This window comes from Salvelinus sp. IW2-2015, linkage group LG14, assembly GCF_002910315.2.
Source record: "Salvelinus sp. IW2-2015 linkage group LG14, ASM291031v2, whole genome shotgun sequence".
NCBI lineage: Eukaryota > Metazoa > Chordata > Actinopteri > Salmoniformes > Salmonidae > Salvelinus > Salvelinus sp. IW2-2015.
The window spans coordinates 25,147,544-25,167,941 of record NC_036854.1 but is presented as its reverse complement, the minus strand read 5'-3'; the positions used below and the strand labels follow the sequence as shown (position 1 = coordinate 25,167,941).

The following is a 20,398-nucleotide window of genomic DNA, read 5'->3' as shown; positions in this document are numbered from 1 at the left end:
ACAGATACCTTAAAAAGGGTAGGGGTGTGGATCAGAAAACCAGTCAGTATCTGGTGTGACCACCACTTGCCTCATGCAGCATCTCCTTCACATGGAGTTGTTCAGGCTGTTGATTGTGACATGTGGAATGTTGTCCCGCTCCTCTTCAATGGCTGTGCGAAGCTCCCGGGAACTGGAACACATTGATCCAGAGCATCCTAAACATGCTCAATGGGAGACATGTCTGGCGAGTATGCAGGCCATGGAAGAACTGGGACATTTTCAGCTTCCAGGAATTGTGTAAAGATCCTTGCGACATGGGGCCATGCATTATCATGCTGAAACATGAGGTGATGTCAGTGGATGAATGGCACAACAATGGGCCTCAGGATCTCGTCACGGTACCTCTGTGCATTCAAATTGCCGTCAATAAAATGCAATTATGTTCGTTGTCCATAGCTTATGCCTGCCCATACCATCACCCCACCACGGGTCACTCTGTTCAAAACGTTGCCATCAGCAAACCGCTCGCCCACACAGTCTGCCAACTGCCCGGTACAGTTGAAACCAGGATTTATCTGTGAAGAGCACACTTCTCCAGCGTGCCAGTGGCCATCGAATGTGAGCATTTGCCCACTGAACTGCAGGGTCAAGACCCTGGTGATGACGACGAACACGCCCATGAGCTTCCTTAAGACAGTTTGACAATTTGTTCAGAAATTATTTGGTTGTGCAATCCCACAGTTTCATCAGTTGTATGGGCAGCTGGTCTCATCAGATGATCCTGCAGGTGAAGAAGGTGGACGTGGAGGTCCTGGGCTGGCATGGTTATACGTGGTCTTCAGTTGCGAGGCCGGTTGGACATACTGCCAAATTCTCTAAAACGACATTGGATGTGGCTTATGGTAGAGAAATTAACATTCAATTATCTGGAAACAGCTCCAGTGGACATTCCTGCAGTCAGCATGCCAATTGCACGCTCCCTCAAAACATCTATAGCATTGTGTTGAGTGACAGAACTAGACATTTTAGTGGCCTTTTATTGTCCCCAGCACAAGGTGCACCTGTGTAATGATCATGCGGTTTAATCATCTTCTTGATCTGCCACACCTGTCAGGTGGATGGATTATCTTGGCAAAAGAAAAATGCTCACTTACAGGGATATAAACAAATTCGTGCTCAAAACTTGAGCTACCCCACACGACACATCCCTACCCAAGCTTAAAGGTGCTTAAAGTACTTGAATTTGGCACTCTCAACTATTTTTATGAAAAATATTTGAAAATTAATTTCCAGGCAGACTACCAAGTTTCATTTACCCACGAGTTTCGCGCTCTGCTTGCCAGGCGAGCTCGCTCATTCCACCCACACTCCCACTCAGCCAGGCGTAGGGCTGGGCGGTATACCCTATTTTATGATGCAGGGACCGGTTTGGGTTTTACTTTACCTTTCATAAATGTATTTGAATGTTTGGTTTGTTAAATGTGATACACCATGTGTAATGTAAATTGTTATAGTTTTTTCGCTCTCCGCTCTTTCTCTCCGTGACTTTCCACACAGACCTAGCCACGCCCCCTGTCACTCAAGGGGCGCATTTGATGCTCCTCAACCACGAGACACTTGCGTTCAGTCTGCATGGTCAAAGCAGCACATGCAACAATGTTGATGACAACAATGCTGTTTTCACTTTGCTTCTTAATATAAATCCACTAGCGTTCTATAATGACACTATTAGTTTGTGTTTCTTATATCAGCAAACAGCTAGTTTGTCTTTTCTTAGGATGTTGCCCTAAATCTTGTGAGATGCTAATTGTTAGCCGCTAATGCTAATAGCTAGCTAGCTAATAAATGTACCGAGTAAGAGCAAATGTAGCTAGCTAATACAGCCTGATAATACCAATGATGGTTTAGACCTAAAATCAGCATGTTGTTTGTGCAACAGTATCTAAACCAAAGAGGAATATACAAAGCAAGAATATGTTAGCTACATGAAGTAGCTAAGAGAAAACATGCAATGTAGCCGAAGCTTATAGGGTCCCCTAGGAAACACTTATCAACACTTTAGTTCCTACCCTGTCACAATAACTCCCCCTCTGGCATTTTAATTCATTGTCATCTCAAACAACACTGTATTCAAAGTGCCCACTATTATATTCTAACTATAGAATTAGAATAGTCATTATATTTCCATGATTCCAACAGTTTTGCTCTACTTCGCAAGTCAAATCACAATTGCAACATTTGGCTAAAAATAAGTCCTATAATATTTGCCCATATCATGCAGCACTACGTGGCAGTGTGGAAACTACCTCAATTGAGTAGTGGTGTAAAGTACTTAAGTAAAAATAGTTTAAAGTACTGCTTAAGTTATATTTTTTTGGTATCTGTACTTTACTATTTTTTTTATTTTTGACAACTTTTATTTCACTACATTCCAAAATAAAATACTGTACTTTTTACTCCATACATTTTCCCTGACACCTAAAAGTACTCGTTACATTTTGAATGCTTAACAGGACAGGAAAATGTTCCAATTCACACACTTGTCAAGAGAACATCCCTGGTCATCTACTGCCTCTGATCTGGAATACTCACTAAACACAAATGCTTTGTTTGTAAATTGTCTGAGTGTTGGAGTGTGCCCCTGGCTATCCGTCAATAAAAAATAAACAAGAAAATGGTGCCATCTGGTTTAATTAATAAGGAATTTGAAATTATTTATACTTTTACTTTTGATACTTAAGTACATTTTAACAATTACATTTACTTTTGATACTTAAGTATATTWAAAAAAACAAATACTTTAGTATTTGAAAAAAAGTAGTATTTTACTGGGTGACTCACTTAACGTATTTTTACTTTTATTCAAGTATGACAATTGGGTACTTTTTCCACCACCGCAATTGAGTGCACAAAATGAGAATGGCACCCTAGGATCACTCACTACTCATAAAGCAAATGTACAACTTTTACTATTAAAAAATACGGTCATACCGTCCCAATTTTTTTTTTTTTAATACTGTGATATAATATTTTGGCCATATCGCCCAGCCCTAGCCAGGCGGTTACAAAACTGACTGATTAGGCGCCGCCAAACGTCATATCGATACCTAACATACAAATGTAGAATCAATCCTGCCTTTTGTGTGTAAGGAACATTTTGGGGATCTTTTACTTCAGCTCATAAAACATGGGACAAACACTTTACGTGTTGCGTTCAGAGTAGCTCACTGGTTCTACCGCTGAATGACCCTAGGATGTTTCCTAGCTCTCACCACCAGAGAAGGGGGACAGTCATTGAAGGTTGGGACTAAGGCCATATAATTGAGCATTTGGCAGGGGGTTGGCTGTTGGAAAGAATGGACAATACGGCGACACCCTGGCAGGGAGAGGGCCGCCATGGTTGGAACAAACTGCCTGTTTGTGGGACCAAACTCCCCACTGTGGCACTGCCAAACAGCAGGGTCCACAGCTATGTAGTATCTCAGGAGCTGAGCCCCCCCCAGATACCCAGGCCAACCACAAAGACCACAACACTCCAACTGCACACGCTTAGTTAAAGCAGGGGAGTTTTTTGGGCTATACTTGGCCTTGTCTCAGGATGGTAAGTTGATGGTTGAAGGTATCCCTCTAGTGGTGTGGGGGCTGTGCTTTGGCAAATTGGGTGGGGTTATATCCTTCCTGTTTGGCCCTGTCCGGGGGTATCATCGGATGGGGCCACAGTGTCTCCTGACCCCTCCTGTCTCAGCCTCCAGTATTTATGCTGCAGTAGTTTATATGTTGGGGGGCTGGGGTCAGTTTGGAGTACTTCTCCTGTCTTATCCGGTGTCCTGTGTGAATTTAAGTATGCTCTCTCTAATTCTCTCTTTCTCTCTCTTGGAGGACCTGAGCCCTAGGACCATGCCTCAGGACTACCTGGCATGATGACTCCTTGCTGTCCCCAGTCCACCTGGCRGTGCTGCTGCTCCAGTTTCAACTGTTCTGCCTGCGGCTAWGGAACCCTGACCTGTTCACCGGACGTGCTACCTGTCCCAGACCTGCTGTTTTCAACTCTCTAGAGACAGCAGGAGCGGTAGAGATACTCTTAATGATCGGCTATGAAAAGCRAACTGACATTTACTCCTGAGGTGCTGACTTGCTGCTCCCTCGACAACTACTGTGATTATTATTATTTGACCATGCTGGTCATTTATGAACATTTGAACATCTTGGCCATGTTCTGTTATAATCTCCACCCGGCACAGCCAGAGGAGGACTGGCCACCCCTCAGAGCCTGGTTCCTCTCTAGGTTTCTTCCTAGGTTTTGGCCTTTCTAGGGAGTTTTCCCTAGCCACCGTGCTTCTACACCTGCATTGCTTGCGGTTTGAGGTTTTAGGCTGGGTTTCTGTACAGCACTTTGAGATATCAGCTGATGTAAGAAGGGCTATATAAATACATTTGATTTGATTTGCAAGTATGTTAAATTGTCCCTCTAATGTAGTATCTGAAGACCTGCAGAGCGTCAGTTGCTTGGTCGGCTGTTTTCTCTGTAGCCGAAGGGACAACCGAGTGAGTGACCATTATACAACAGACTGCTGCATCCTGCTTGGTTCACAAAGCTAACTTGCCATCCAAATGGTCAAGTCAATGAGATACTGTTTGACCAGAGGTATACAACCAACTTCAGTTGTGCTTAGCTTGTGATAATATACATTTTAAAATGTGGCCATGACCTTGACCTACTACTATTCCCCCCGTACTGAAAATCATACCCAACAGTATTCCAAAATGCCTCGGTATACCAACCAAGCCCAAACCGAACCCCTCTTTGTTGTCATACTGTCAACAAAACAATTCCGCAACCAAATCGGCAAGTAAACATATAACAAAACTGTCCCTCCACGTTTCAAGACATTGACCAAGCCAAGACATCTCTAATGCATCCATGGATAGTAGACTCGTCATGTGATTGACAGACTCTGGTCAAACAGTATCTCATTGACTTGACCATTTTATAATATAGTAAATGTAATAGTAGTCTTACCATTATGACTCTACCTCCAATGTCTATGATTTATGACCCAGCTACAGTACAGTGACATGATATGACTAATGAATGACTGGTCGGATTAATGCAGTAGTTTTAAAATAATTTTGTAATCCTATATCSTTTTGGATGGCAAGTTAGCTTTGTGATCGTCTTTTGATGGATTTCCCCACTTTACTTTACATAAACCGGCCATAAAACTGTCCGATCGTGTCAACTGTGAGTGAATAAAATCTCTGGAGTATTTTTACCACTTTAAAAGGCTTCAAATGGCTGAGGCTGAATATAAAGAGGCAGTTATACTCCTAAACAAATAACACTTGTCCTCCCAAAATCCCGGCCCATCTGGGACAAAACCAAGCAGGATGCCGCAGTTTGCTGTTGTATAACAGTCACTCACTCGGTTGTCCCTTCGGCTACAGAGAAAACTGCCGAAGAGCAGAAGATAATTTGGTAATGTTTATTTTACTAGGCAAGTCAGTTAAGAACAAATTCTTATTTTCAATGACAGCCTAGGAACTTCCTTGTTCAGGGGCAGAACGACAGATTTGTACCTTGTCAGCTCGGGGATTCGAACTTGCAACCTTTCGGTTACTAGCCCAACGCTCTAACCATTAGGCTACCCTGCCACCCCAATGTGAAGCGGTGGTGATAACCCAGAATTTATCCTAATACCTCTGGTCAGTATAGAACTATAGTACAAGATGAGGCACAATCCCCTCAAGGAACACCCATTGTTGAAATAATATCTAGTGGGGTCTCCTCCCTCTAATGCTATTCTGGTAGTCGAGTTGTGAAGATATACAGTAGCCCCTATCTATTAGAATCCAAAGTAACAAAGAGCCCAATACTGTAGGGTATGCTTTTTTTGTCTATAAGATACAAACGTCATACTGGAAACATCAAAACATGTACACTCGATTTCTGCCGAGTCAAAAGCTTACAAAACCATAATAGTGCCTTCTACAAAGAGTGAGGAAGGCAGTCCATGCTGAAGCTCTTATCCAGCTCTCTCCCAGTCACAGAGCTGCTATCTTAGTGCCAGAGTGTGTTAGGGAAGTTAATGGAGCCACACCCTGGGGGGGGGGGGGCAGTGACCTTCCAGCATGGAGAGGCTGACTCGTCTCATTGGGTCGCTGGACCGCAAACCCTCCATCTCCACAGAACCTGACACCTCCAGCACAGCACCACAGAAGCTTCTGGTCACATTCCTGCCGGGGGAGCTTTCCACTGCCATGTTATGGTGTCATAGTGAGCTGGCCAGGCGAGGTTAATCTCAAAACTAACCTGCCACTTTAAAAATAGCCAGTCTCTCTCTCCCCCTCTTGAAAAGGTGTCCATGACCAAGCCCATCAACTGATATGCCTTTCCAACTAAGCACCCAAAGACATTTGACAATTGAGTTGAGCACATCAATTCTGGATTCATGACCAAGCAAAGCTTGGTTATTGCAGCCTGCACAGAGACTTTTTCCCTACTTGACTTATTCACTTTATTAAATTWAAAAAAGACAGCATTTCAATTTCAGTGGTAATCATACATCTTCTTACGCTGCGATTTTACACTTCTTGTGAAGTAGGTTGGTGGAAGTAGATTGGCAGACATGGTAGAATTTGGATATTGCTTGAACTTCAGCGTGTGTTTTCAGAGTGAACGTTAGTGTCGGTTTGCATGCGTGCTAAACGGTCTGTTATTGACTAAGCATGGACTAAACCAGCACAAAACCTTGTACATTAGTTACTTTAATAACATAACTGAAATTAAATATTATAGGGCATGAGCATCCATAGGATGCTGCTCCCGAGTGGCGCAGCGGTCTAAGGCACTGCGCCTCAGTGCTAGAGGCGTCACTACAGATCCTGGTTCGATCCCGGGCTGTATCACAACCAGTCGCGATCGGCGCACACTTGGCCCAGCATCGTCCTGGTTAGGGGAGGCTTTGGCCGAGGAAGGCCGTCATTGTAAATAAGAATTTCTTCTTAACTGACTTGCCTAGTTAAATAAAAGGTTAAATAAATAAAAAATATGAGCCAAGTACATTGGACAGCATGATATCCGGCACAGAGTATAGTTCAACTGACTTGGCATAATTGAAAAGATAAAGATCTAGTGTAATGAAAATGGATTCGACAGAAACCAAAACAGGCTTGTTGCAGTGTTATGGATATAGCACACAAGAGATTTTACTAGGTCATGGCAGATTAGAATTCCATTCAAAATTGTTAATTTATGAAAAATAATAATAAAATAAAAAAACCTGGTGAAATTATCAAAAAGTCTTCCAACAATCTTACATTGTGATTTTCAGTGGATCAAGAGGGCAATTCCACATGTATGTTTCTCATACAAATGTGTGGCTCATGAATGAGTTTGTAAGCCTGTACCGTCTCCAAATGTTAAAAGAAGAGAGATATTGAAAAGGCCATGATAAAGTTAGGAACCCAGACAGTATCACTTACGGTTGTACAGAAATAAAATAATTTCCTTGTAACCATTTTTGCACTCGATTTGGTCAATATTACCTACGCGAAGAGTTCCGTTTTGTTACGGAGGAATGGACAGAAAGACAAAGGGCTTAGCCAAATTGCATCATACTGTAGCCTACACTGTATATCATCTGATGGGGGCAGATGCTTCGTTCTTTGGAAATATTGTTAAATATATCCACCATGACAAATTAACAGTAAAGCATCATTCACGTCATAATGTTCTCTTTTCAACCATAATTAAAATTATATCAAAAAAGGTACAGCGTAATCCCATAAACGCCCGTTATATAGTTGGCAATAGCCGATGTTGTCTAAGGGCTGCTCACCTCTAAAAATATAAAAAACGTCAGGACTATCCCAGGGAGTAGATTCTTCATCTCTCCTTGCCGAATTTCAAACTCCGTTTTGAATGAAAAGATGAACAAAGTCCTTATCACAATGTCGATTTCATTCCACTACAAAACGTTCAGCAGCTTCCCGCATCACACAAAGCATACGACCGACGAGCCTCCGCGTAACCCAGCAGTCAATGCGGGATAGGAGCAGTGACAGCGCCAATGTTAGCTCGAGTTCCTGTTGGTCTAGTGGCATTGTTTCCGCGATTAGATCATATCATTTTGAAGCAAAACTGCTCCAAAGAAAGATAAAAAAGAAGGTAGTCAATGACATTATGCAGGCTATCCTAACAGCTGCATTACATTAGGATTTACGGTAATCCACGCCCCCTTTCGCTAACAAAACAGCCCGGAAGATACTCCTGTTTAGGTAAATCAAATAAGGTGAATCAAAAGGTTGTCTACTCCTGTCCCTCCCCATAATGCAGTTGAGGAATTCTTGATTCTGAAAATGTGAAATATGATAACTCGAATATGTATAATCACAGAGGGAGTGAAGACACCACATGATCTTATATGCAATGAGATTCTCTGACATTTCATCTAGGTGCAGTAGCCTATTCTCAACTCGGCAAAAAAAAAAAAGTCCCRTTTTCAGGACCCTGTCTTTCAAAGACAATTCGAAAAATCCAAATAACTTCACAGATCTTCATTGTAAAGGGTTTAAACACTGTTTCCCATGTTTGTTCAATGAACCATAAACAACTAATGAACATGCACCTCTGGAACGGTCGTTAAGACAGTGACAGCTTTCAGACGGTAGGCAATGAATTATGAAAACGTAGGACTCTAAAGAGGCCTTTCTACTGACTCTGAAAAACACCAAAAGAAAGATGCCCAGGGTCKCTGCTCATCTGCGTGAACGTGCCTTAGGCATGCTGCAAGGAGGCATGAGGACTGCAGATGTGGCCAGGGCAATAAATTGCAATGTCCGTACTGTGAGACGCCTAAGACAGCGCTACAGGGAGACAGGACGGACAGCTGATCGTCCTCGTAGTGGCAGACCACGTGTAACAACACCTGCACAGGATCGGTACATCCAAACATCAAATCCAGGATACAGGATGGCAACAACAACTGCCTGAGTTACACCAGGAATGCACAATCCCTCCATCAGTGCTCAGACTGTCCGCAATACGCTGAGAGAGGCTGGACTGAGGGCTTGTAGGCCTGTTGTAAGGCAGGTCCTCAACAGACATCACCGCCAACAACGTCACCTATGGGCACAAACCCACCGTCGCTGGACCAGACAGGACTGGCAAAAAGTGCTCATCACTGATGAGTCGCGGTTTTGTCTCACCAGGTGTGATGGTCGGATTCGCGTTTATCGTCGAAGGAATGAGCGTTACACCGAGGCCTGTACTCGATTTGGAGGTGAAGGTCCGTCATGGTCTGGGCCGGTGTGTCACAGCATCATCGGACTGAGCTTGTTGTCATTGCCCGGCAATCTCAACGCTGTGCGTTACAAGGAAGACATCCTCCTCCCTCATGTTTTATTATATATTTTTTCACCTTTATTTAACCAGGTAGGCCAGTTGAGAACAAGTTCTCATTTACAACTGCGGCCTGGCCAACATAAAGCAAAGCAGTGCGACAAAAACAACAGCACAGAGTTACATAAACAAACGTACACAATAGAAAGAAAAAAATAATAATCTATGTACAGTGTGTGCAAATGTAGAAGAGTAGGGAGGTAGGCAATAAATAGGCCATAGAGGCGAAATCATTTAAATTTAGCATTAATACTGGAGTGATAGATGTGCAGATGATGATGTGCAAGTAGAGATACTGGAGTGCAAAAGAGCAAGATGGTAAGTAATAATATGGGGATGAGGAAGTTGGGTGTGCTATTTACAGATTGGCTGTGTACAGGTACAGTGATCGGTAAGCTGCTCTGACAGCTGATGCTTAAAGTTAGATATAAGACTCCAACTTCAGAGATTTTTGCAATTCGTTCCAGTCATTGGCAGCAGAGAACTGGAAGGAAAGGCGGCCAAAGGAAGTGTTAGCTTTGGGGATGACCAGTGCAATATACCTGCTGGAGGGCGTGCTACYGGTGGGTGTTGCTATGGTGACCAGTGAGCTGAGATAAGGTGGGGCTTTACCTAGCAAATACTTATAGATGACCTGGAGCCAGTGGGTTTGGCGACAAATATGTAGTGGAAGGCCAGCCAATGTAGAGGGCCAGCCAATGAGAGCATACAGGTCGCAGTGGTGGGTAGTATATGGAGCTTTGGTGACAAAACGGATGGCACTGATAGTTTCCAGTTTGCTGAGTAGAGTGTTGGGGGCTATTTTGTAAATGACATTGCCGAAGTCAAGGATCGGTAGGATAGTCCGTTTTACGAGGGTATGTTTGGCAGCATGAGTGAAGGAGGCTTTGTTGCGAAATAGGAAGCTGATTCTAGATTTCATTTTGGATTGGAGATGCTTAATGTGAGTCTGGAAGGAGAGTTTACAGTCTAACCAGACACCTAGGTATTTGTAGTTGTCCACATGTTCTAGGTCAGAACCGTCCAGAGTAGTGATAATAGTCGGGCGGAAAGGTGCGGGCAGCAGTTGGTTGAAGGGCATGCTCTTAGTTTTACTTGCATTTAAAAAGCTGCTGGAGGCCACGGAAGGAGTGTTGTATGGCATTGAAGCTCGTTTGGAGGTTTGTTAGCACAGTGTCCAAAGAAGGGCCAGATGTATACAGAATGGTGTCGTCTGCGTAGAGGTGGATCAGAGAATCACCAGCAGCAAGAGCGACATCATTGATATATACATAGAAAAGAGTCTGCCCGAGAATTGAACCCTGTGGCACCCTGATATAGACTGCCAGAGGTCCGGACAACAGGCCCTCCGATTTGACACACTGAACTCTGTCTGAGAAGTAGTTGGTGAACCAGGCGAGGCAGTCAATTGAGAAGCGAAGGCTATTGAATCTGCCGATAAGAATGCGGTGATTGACAGTGTCGAAAGCCTTGGCCAGGTCAATGAAGACGGCTGCATAGTACTGTCTTTTATCGATGGCGGTTATGATATCGTTTAGGACCTTGAGCGTGGCTGAGGTGCACCCATGACCAGCTCGGAAACCAGATTGCATAGGGGAGAAGGTACGGGGGATTCGAAATGGTCGGTGATCTGTTTGTTAACTTGGATTTCGAAGATTTTAGAAAGGCAGGAAAGGATGGATATAGGTCTATAACAGTTTGGGTCTAGAGTGTCTCCCCCTTTGAAGAGGGGGATGACCGCGACAGCTTTCAAATCTTTGGGGATCTCAGACGATATGAAAGAGAGATTGTGTGGTACCCTTCCTGCAGGCTCATCCTGACATGACCCTCCAGCATGACAAATTCACCAGCCATACTGCTCATTCTGTGCGTGATTTCCTGCAAGACAGGAATGTCAGTGTTGTGCCATGGCCAGCGAGGAGCCTGGATCTCAATCCCATTGAGCACGTCTGGGACCTGTTGGATCGGAGGGTGAGGGCTAGGGCCATTCCCCCCAGAAATGTCCGGGAACTTGCAGGTGCCTTGGTGGAAGAGTGGGGTAACATCTCACAGCAAGAACTGGTAAATCTGGTGCAGTCCATGAGAAGGAGATGCACTGCTGTACTTAATGCAGCTGGTGGCCACACCAGATACTGACGTGTTATCTTTATGATTTTAACCCCCCTTTGCTCAGGACACATTATTCCATTTCTGTTAGTCACATGTCTGTGGAACTTGTTCAGTTTATGTCTCGTATTTGAATCTGTTATGTTCATACAAATATTTACACATGTTAATTTTGCTGAAAATAAACGCAGTTGACGGTGAGAGACATTTCTTTTTTGCTGGGTTTATTATTAATCCTGTTATTAGCAGGACAATATACATTGGTCTTATTACATCATATACATATATCACTTCAAAGTATTTATACCCTTGACTTTTTCCACATTTTGTTACATTACAGCCTTATTCAAAAATGTATTAAATTGTATTTTTCCCTCATCAATCTACACACAATACCCCATAATACAAAGCGAAAACAGCTTTTTCAAAAATACATGCAAATTTCGATTTCTTTTTTATTTTTTTTTTTTTTTACAGTGTAAGTCGGAAGTTTACATACACCTCAGTTAGGATCACGACTTTATTTTAATAATGTGAATGTCAGAATAATAGTAGAGAGAATTATTTATTTCAGCTTTTATTTCTTTCATCACATTCCCAGTGGGTCAGAAGTTTATATACACTCAATTAGTATTTGGTAGCATTGCCTTTAAATTGTTTAACTTGGGTCAAACGTTTCGGGTAGCCTTCCACAAGCTTCCCACAATAAGTTGGGTGAATTTTGGCCCATTCCTCCTGACAGAGCTGTGTAACTGAGTCAGGTTTGTAGGCCTCCTTGCTCGCACACACTTTTTCAGTTCTGCCCACAAATGTTCTATAGTGATGATCCGGGCTTTGTGATGGTCACTCCATATACCTTGACTTGGTTGTCCTTAAGCCATTTTACCACAACTTGAAGTATCTGGGTCTTGTCCATTTGGAAGACCCATTTGCGACAAGCGTTTAACTTCCAGACTGTATTCTTGAGATGTTGCTTCAATATATCCACTAATTGTCCTGCCTCATGATGCCATCTATTTTGTGAAGTGCACCAATCCCTCCTGCAGCAAAGCACCCCCACAACATGATGCTGCCACCCCGTGCTCTTCACGGTTGGGATGGTGTTTTTCAGCTTGCAAGCCTCGTACATCAGCTAATATCTCGAAGTGCTGTACAGAAACCAGCCTAAAACCCAAACAGCAAGCAATGCAGGTGTAGAAGCACGATGGCTAGAAAAACTCCCTAGAAAGGCCAAAACCTAGGAAGAACCTAGAGAGGAACCAGGCTATGAGGGGTGGCCAGTCCTCTTCTGGCTGTGCCGGGTGGAGATTATAACAGAACATGGCCAGATGTTCAAATGTTCATAAATGACCACGAATGGTCAATATAATAATAATCACAGAAGTTATCGAGGGTGTCAAGTCAGCACCTCAGGAGTAAATGTCAGTTGGCTTTTCATAGCCGATCATTAAGAGTATTGTCTACCGCTCCTTGCGGTCTCTAGAGAGTTGAAAACAGCAGGTCGGGACAGTAGCACGTCCGGTGGACAGTCAGAGTTCCATAGCCGCAGGCAGAACAGTTGAAACTGGAACAGCAGCAAGGCCAGGTGGACTGGGGACTACAAGATTAGAACCACAGAACATAAGTATTTTATTGTCCTTTAACATAGGCAGGCAAAAATCTAGCAACCTAAAAGTACAAAAACAAACCGGTGAAAGCAGAGGTTTCTGTCACACAGGTGTATTCACCAGTGTCTGTTGTCATGGTAACAGTGGTTTTATCTTAACAAAAGAGAAGAGGTGTGGCGACAATGCCTTTTCTCAACATACACCTCTTGTGTTTAATTGGGCTGCCTTTGTAATGACGGAGGATGATTGGCTGTGATAAATGGATTCCAACTTACCTTCAACCACTTAGTCATCTTGACAATGCCTTGTAATTGGGATGACTTGAGGTAGCTCATTCAGTGCAATGAATTAGTGTGAGGTGATAACCTTTTTAGGACAAGGCTATTGCTCATCAGCAGTGTGAAAAACATATTTAAAAAATTGTCACATGCGCCGAATACAACAGGTGTAGACCTTATATGTGAAATGCTTACTTACAGGCCCCTAACCAACAATGAAATGCTCACTGACAAGCGCTTATACAACAGTGCATTTCAAGAAATAGAGTTAAGCAAATATTTACTAGATAAACTAAAGTAAGAAATACATTTTAAAAAGTAACAATAACGAGGCTATATACGGGGYGTACTGGTACAGACTCAATGTTCCGGGGGTACAGATTAGTCGAGGTAATTTGTACACGTAGGTAGGGGTAAAGTGACAGTGCATAGATAAACAGCGAGTAGCAGCAGTGTAAAAACAAAGGGGGGGGGGGGTGTAAATAGTCTGGGTGTCCATTTTAATAATTGTTCAGCAGTCTTATGGCTTGGGTGTAGAAGCTGTTAAGGAGCCTTTTGGACCTAGACTTGGCTCTCCGGTACCGCTTGCCGTGGGGTAGCAGAGAACAGCCTATGAATTGGGTGACTGGAGACTTCAACACTTTTTTTGGCCTTCCAATGACACCACCTAGTATATAGGTCCTGGATGGCAGGAAGCTTGGCCCCAGTGATGTAATGAGCTATACGCACTACCCTCTGTAGTGCCTTACGGTCAGATGCCGAGCTGTTGCCATAACAGGTGGTGATGCAACTGGTCAGGATGGTGCAGCTGTAGAACTTTGAGGATCTGGGGACCCGGGGACCCATGCCAAATCTTCTGAGGGGGGAAAAGCATTGTCGTGCCCTCATGACTTTCTTGGTGTGTTTGGACAATGATAGTTTGTTGGTGATGTGGACACTGGGAAACTTGACTCTCGACCCGCTCCAATTCAGTCATCATGCCAATTGCATACTCCCTCATTAAAAGTGTCCTTTTTATGTCCCCAGACACGGGGCACCTGTGTAATGATCTTGCTGTTTAATCAGCTTCTTGATATGCCACACTTGTCAGGTGGATAGATTATCTTGGCAAAGGAGAAATGCTCACTAACAGGGATGTAAACAAATTTGTACACAGAATGAGATAAATCAAGTCTGGGATGTTTTATTTCAGCTCATGAAACAAACACTTTACATGTTGCGTTTATATTTGTTCAGTGTATTTAGTAAAATACTGTAGTTAAACCAAATAGCTATCCGGACTATCTGCATTGCCCATTTCTGCACTAACTGACTCATCACATACGCTGAAGCTACTATTCATTTGCTGTCACTTTAGTCCTAGTTATATGTACATATCTACCTCAATTACCTCGTAACCCTGCACAGCGATTCGGGTACTGGTACCCTGTGTATATAGAAAAGTTATCGTTACTCATTGTATTATTATTTTACACCTGTTTAACAAATCATGTCATAAATAAAATGATTTGAGTAAGTGGCATCTCTCTGCAGCCATCTGCAGCATATATGCTGCTATATACCCGAGGGGGAGTAAGGAGCTTTCCTCAGCATAGACACATTATGGAGTGTTTCTCCACCCCATATAGACAATATTAGAAATTATGTTCATGTCTTCCCAAACAGTCTGAGTGGATATCATGAATGAGGTCTTGTATCATATTTGCTGCCAGGACTATGGAGAGATTTGGCAAAATACAGGATAATCCATTACATTAGCAGATTTGTTTTCACATAATATCTAGATAATAATATCTGCATTTTACAATGAATACATTTAAGGTTTTCTTAAAAAAATGGGTTAAGTTGTTCTACAAATTGAATGACCCATCTACGTTAGGTAGTGAGTGACTCCCATGCTCTTGGGATCTATTCAAGAAGCAATTCAGAAAGAATCGTCCATCAATTTAACCTAAGTAACAAGGTAAGGCGTATTACCTAAACTAGCCGAACAACACACCGGCATCAACTTAGTTGTGATCTTAAGTGGAAAGCGGTGGTGACCTCCAGTACAAGAGAGCGATTTAAGCCTCATAATGAGCTATTTTTTTTCTCCAGTTGAGCTATTTTGAGAACACTGGCCTTACTGAGTTATAGATGTCTGTCAGTTCTTACAGATGCTGCTTTCGTGCAATGTTTTCCAAGCTTTCTCCTGTGGCCGTCAGTGCATCCAATTCTCACTGAATTATACATGCTACACCTACTGTCGGCATCACCACATCCAATTCTCACTATACCAGTTCAAAGCCAGACTAAAGTCAGAATAAAATGTACTTAAATCCAGCGCTTGAAAATTCTATAACCTTTGAATTATGAAATGACGTGAATCTAACTATACTGAACAAATATATAAAACGCAACATGTAAAGTGTTAGTCCCATGTTTCATGAGCTGAAATAAAAGATAGACATTATCTATATGCACAAAGCTTATTTCTCTCCAATGTTGTGCACACATTTATTACATCCCTGTTAGTGATCATTTCTCCTTTGCCAACATAGTCCATCCACCTGACAGGTGTGGCATATCAAGAAGCATGATCATTACACAGGTGCACCTTGTGCTGGGGGCAACAAAAAGCCACTAAAATGTGCAGTTTTGTGACAACACAATGCCACAGATGTCTCAAGTTGAGGAAGTGTACAATTGGCATGCTGAATGCAGGAATGTCCACCAGAGCTTTTGCCATATAATTGAATGTTAAATTCTCTACCATAAGCCACCTCCAACATAATTTTAGAGAATTTGGCAGTACGTCCAACCGGCCTCGCAACTGCAGACCACGTGTAAACACGCCAGCCCAGAACCTCCACATCCGGCTTCTTCACCTGCGGGATCATCTGAGATCAGCCTCCCAGACAGCTGATGAAACTGAGGAGTATTTCTGTCTGTGATTAAGCCTTTTTGTGGGGAAAAACTCAATCTGATTGGCTGGCCCTGGCTTCCCAGTGGGTGGACCTGGCTGGCAAGTGGGTGGGCCTATGCCCTCCCAGGCCCACCCATGGCTGCTCCCCTGCCCAGACATGTCACGTTTATCATATATGCATAGTCACTTTAACTATACATTCATGTACATACTACCTCAATTGGCCCGACCAACCAGTGCTCCTGCACATTGGCTAACCYGGCTATCTGCATTGTGTCCCGCCACCCACCAACCCCTCTTTTTATGCTTCTGCTACTCTCTGTTCATCATATATGCATAGTCACTTTAACCATATCTACATGTACATACTACCTCAATAAGCCTGACTAACCGGTGTCTGTATATAGCCTTGCTACTGTTATTTTCAAATGTCTTTTTACTGTTTTAATTTTTTACTTAACCCCCCCCAACCAACACACACACACACCTTTTTTTCCCACACTATTGGTTAAGTAAGCATTTCACTGTAGGTCTACTACCACTGTTGTATTCAGCAGACGTGACAAATAAACTTTGATTTGGATTTGAAACCCATAGATTAGGACCTAATGAATTTATTGCAATTGGCCGATTTCCATTTACAGTATATGAACTGTGACTCAGTAAATCGTTGCTTTATATTTTTGTTAGTATAATTACATCGGCATCAGTGGGTTTTAATAATAGATGCACCATTGAAGTTGCAGTTAAAACGGGCACTTGTTTAAGAGTGCTGTATTATTGATGGTAGAGACTGAGATGCAGCATACATCAGTGACAGTTCTCTTGCTGGCATCTACAGGAGACAGTCCTCTCTCTCCCTGCCTAGGGCTGACCTACAGGAGGAGACAGTCTCTCTCCTGCATCGAAGCTGACTCTACAGGAGAGACAGTCCTCTTCTCTCCCTGCATCGGAGCTGATCTACAGAGACAGTCCTCTCTCTCCCTGCATCGGAGCTGATTACAGGAGACAGTCCTCCTTCTCCCTGCATCGGAGCTGATATACAGGGGAGACCAGTCCTCTCTCTCCCTGCATCGGAAGCTGTATCTACAGGAGGACACTTCTCTCTTCCCTGCATCGGAGCTGATCTACAGGAGACAGTCCCTTTCTCTCCTGCATCGGAGCTGATCTACAGGAGACAGTCCTCTCTCTCCCTGCATCGGAGCTTGATCATAAGGAGGAGACAGTCCTCTCTCTCCCTGCAGTCGAGCTGATTACAGGAAGACAGTCCCTCTTCTCCCTGCAATCGGAGCTGATCTACGGAGGAGACAGTCCTCTCTCTCCCTGCATCGAGCTGATCTACGAGGAGACAGTCCTCTCTCTCCCTGCATCGGAGCTGATCTACAGGAGGAGACAGTCCTCTCTCTCCCTGCATCGGAGCTGATCTACAGGAGGAGAAAAGTCCTTTCTCTAATCCAGGCTCAAATCCAGCTCTCCTGCTGCATCCCTGTGATCTGAGCCTCCTCCCTACAGCAGGAGGAAATCACAGCGAAGGAGGAAAGTGTATTTACCTATCAACCATTGCCATGGAGAGATGGTTCAAACGAGAGAGTGTTTTGGCCTCAAGTCTCGTTCCATAATGAAAGAGTTGGTCTTTATACGTGGTTGGGGGGGGGCTGTGTTGCCAGGGAGGACAATGGGTAGAGAGAGAGAGAGATCTGCTGTACACGTTTCCCTTTGATGAAAGCCTTACCTTAAAGGCTTGTTGAACAGAAGTGTTTTAACCTCACTAATAAGGATTATCCATCAAAATCTATAAAAAAAAACACGGTTGGACATACCGCTCTCAATAAATCCCATGAGATACACAAAGCAAAACCTGCTCTGTACAACGTGGCGAAATCAGATTTGTTGGGTTACGGAGTTGGGTTACTGACCAGGAACGGTCAGTGGAGGTGCAGGGTCAGAAAAGTATGAGGACATTAGCAAGCAGAAAACAAGCTAAAACAATCCTACAGATCCATGGAGATACATAATGGGGCTGGGTTATAGTGTCACTGTCCTGCTGTCAACATGAAACAACCACACCAAGGCTACCACCATCATTATGATAGCGTGGACGAACATGGCATAGGATTAGAATGGAATATACAGGGCATATAGAAGATGTGCTTTGCTGGGAGGAATGCGTAGCGGAGTGATTAGATATCCACTCTCACCACGTTACCCTCTCATCATCCTGTTTGACGCGTAATTCCATGTACGTGGCCCCATCACATTAGATTAGTATCAGTGTATCCATCCACAGCAGGAAGTCAGGCGTGTGCTGTTCTCTCCAATATTGCCAGGCAACAGGGGACTACCTGCAGGGGTTGCAATTGGGATGTAAATGAGCGATAGCAGCCTTCCTACGATGTTCTCCTGCGGTCATACAATCAATTATAGACCTCAAGACCTCCAACTCGCCCTAGAAAACCTCAGAATGATCACAAAAGGAACGCGTCCTAAAGTGACGTGCATAGCTTTAACCTTCACAGATCTCCTCCTACTGACGTCAACGCACAGGTATAATCTCAGAATCCATAACCGAATATTTAATGTCTTTCACAAGAGATTAACGCAGGTATGACAAGTTAGTTGAGTGTCAGACACTCATTAGGTACAGTCTTCGCTAATTAGGGTAAGCTTAACAGGACACAACAGCAACCAAACTCAGCTCAGATTAACACCAGGGATCCTGGACATTGCTTGGAGGTGGGCCTTGCTTGTGTGCATTGACCCTAAACCTATTAGTTAGGATAGAAATCCAAGCAGTACCCCATCTCCTCACTCCTAGCCCTGGATCCACCTGGAGACACTATCCCTGTACAGTTTATCGTCACGTGCCGTTCCACTACATTGGTCAAATGTACCAAGTAAACATTTTCTACATGCAGAAAGATCAATTTCTTCTCCTGGAATGATATACAAAAGACGGGCCAAAAATTCAGTTCACTGGAGCAGTTGATCCATGTTGATGCTCCTCATGAGTAAGAAAGACATTTCTAAAAGAGTCCAACATCCATCCGTTCCAGAAATGCATCCTGGGTAAAGGCCTTGCCTGGTCAGTTGATTAGCCCGGCTAGAAGTGGCTCTGTCTCTTCCTTAGTGAGAGGTAAGAGACTTTTAGCAGTGTGGTCATATTTCATGTGGGGAGGTTGTGGGCGTGAGTATCATGGAACCATGGGACAGCTCCAGGTGACCTTTGAACTGAGCCTGCAACAATAGGTCAAGCTCACCAAGGAGTCAGCAGCGACAATCTACTAATTCAATTACAGTCCACATTTCCTACAAGTGATATCCATTCAGACAGGGAGCAGCGGGGAACCTCGTGTTCCACACTAGAATTGGGGGAGAAGTCCTTTACCTCACTCATCTCTTTGTACAGTTCGCTACATTCTCTGTGTCACACCAAATCATACCGTAGGTGATGTTCCTTTATCATATTACATCTCTAGTGTGTCTTCTGGCCAGTGGTACGGTACGGTGCACATTGGCCTCAGCTAGTGACCCGAGTTGCAAATTGTGAGAGGGATAGCCTGTGCCACAGTGGCCTTCTGGTCAGTCAGTGTCAAAGGCTACAATAAGCCTCCCATAGAGCCGGTGTCGAGGCCTCCCTGATTTGATCAAAAGCGACATGCTGAGTTGTGTAGTCAACTCTGTGGGGTACAACCAGGGACCTCCCGCAGTCACGCCATTGTACAACACGAGTTACTCTCCAGCATGTGAAGTTAGCCACCGCAACACTAAACAGTCTGGAGAAATTAGCACTTGAGCACGCGGCAAACATGCACTCCTTAGGGGAGGAAGCGAGTAGACTAGCCGGTGAAATAAGATTCAGAGTAATAACTCTAGTTGTCATGGCAATGGGTAAGAAGTGAGAAAGTGAGAGGAAAGCATACAGGCATGTAATTTGTTGTTGCAATCAAGAGGAGATGAAAGTGGAATTGGAGCCCAGCCATAGGGACCAGCCAGGTGGACCAGCTAGAGGGATCAGCCAGAGGGACCAGCCAGAGGAGCCAGCCAGAGGAGCCAGCCAGAGGGACCAGCTAGAGGGACCAGCCAGAGGGACCAGCTAGAGGGACCAGCCATAGGGACCAGC

The 20,398-nt window shown here is 43.8% G+C and overlaps 1 protein-coding gene across 2 annotated transcripts in view; it reads right to left on the bottom strand.

The window, feature by feature from the left end:
- Positions 1 to 8,239, bottom strand: part of LOC111972571 (WW domain binding protein VOPP1) — a 57,559-nt gene extending 49,320 nt beyond the window's left edge. For both annotated transcript variants that reach the window (XM_023999582.2, XM_023999584.2), the window contains exon 1: positions 7,821 to 8,239. In XM_023999582.2, the coding sequence (XP_023855350.1) occupies positions 7,821 to 7,871 (51 nt within the window). In that variant the 5' untranslated portion in view covers positions 7,872 to 8,239. The remainder of the gene's footprint in view (positions 1 to 7,820) is intronic.
- Positions 8,240 to 20,398: the final 12,159 nt, after the last annotated feature.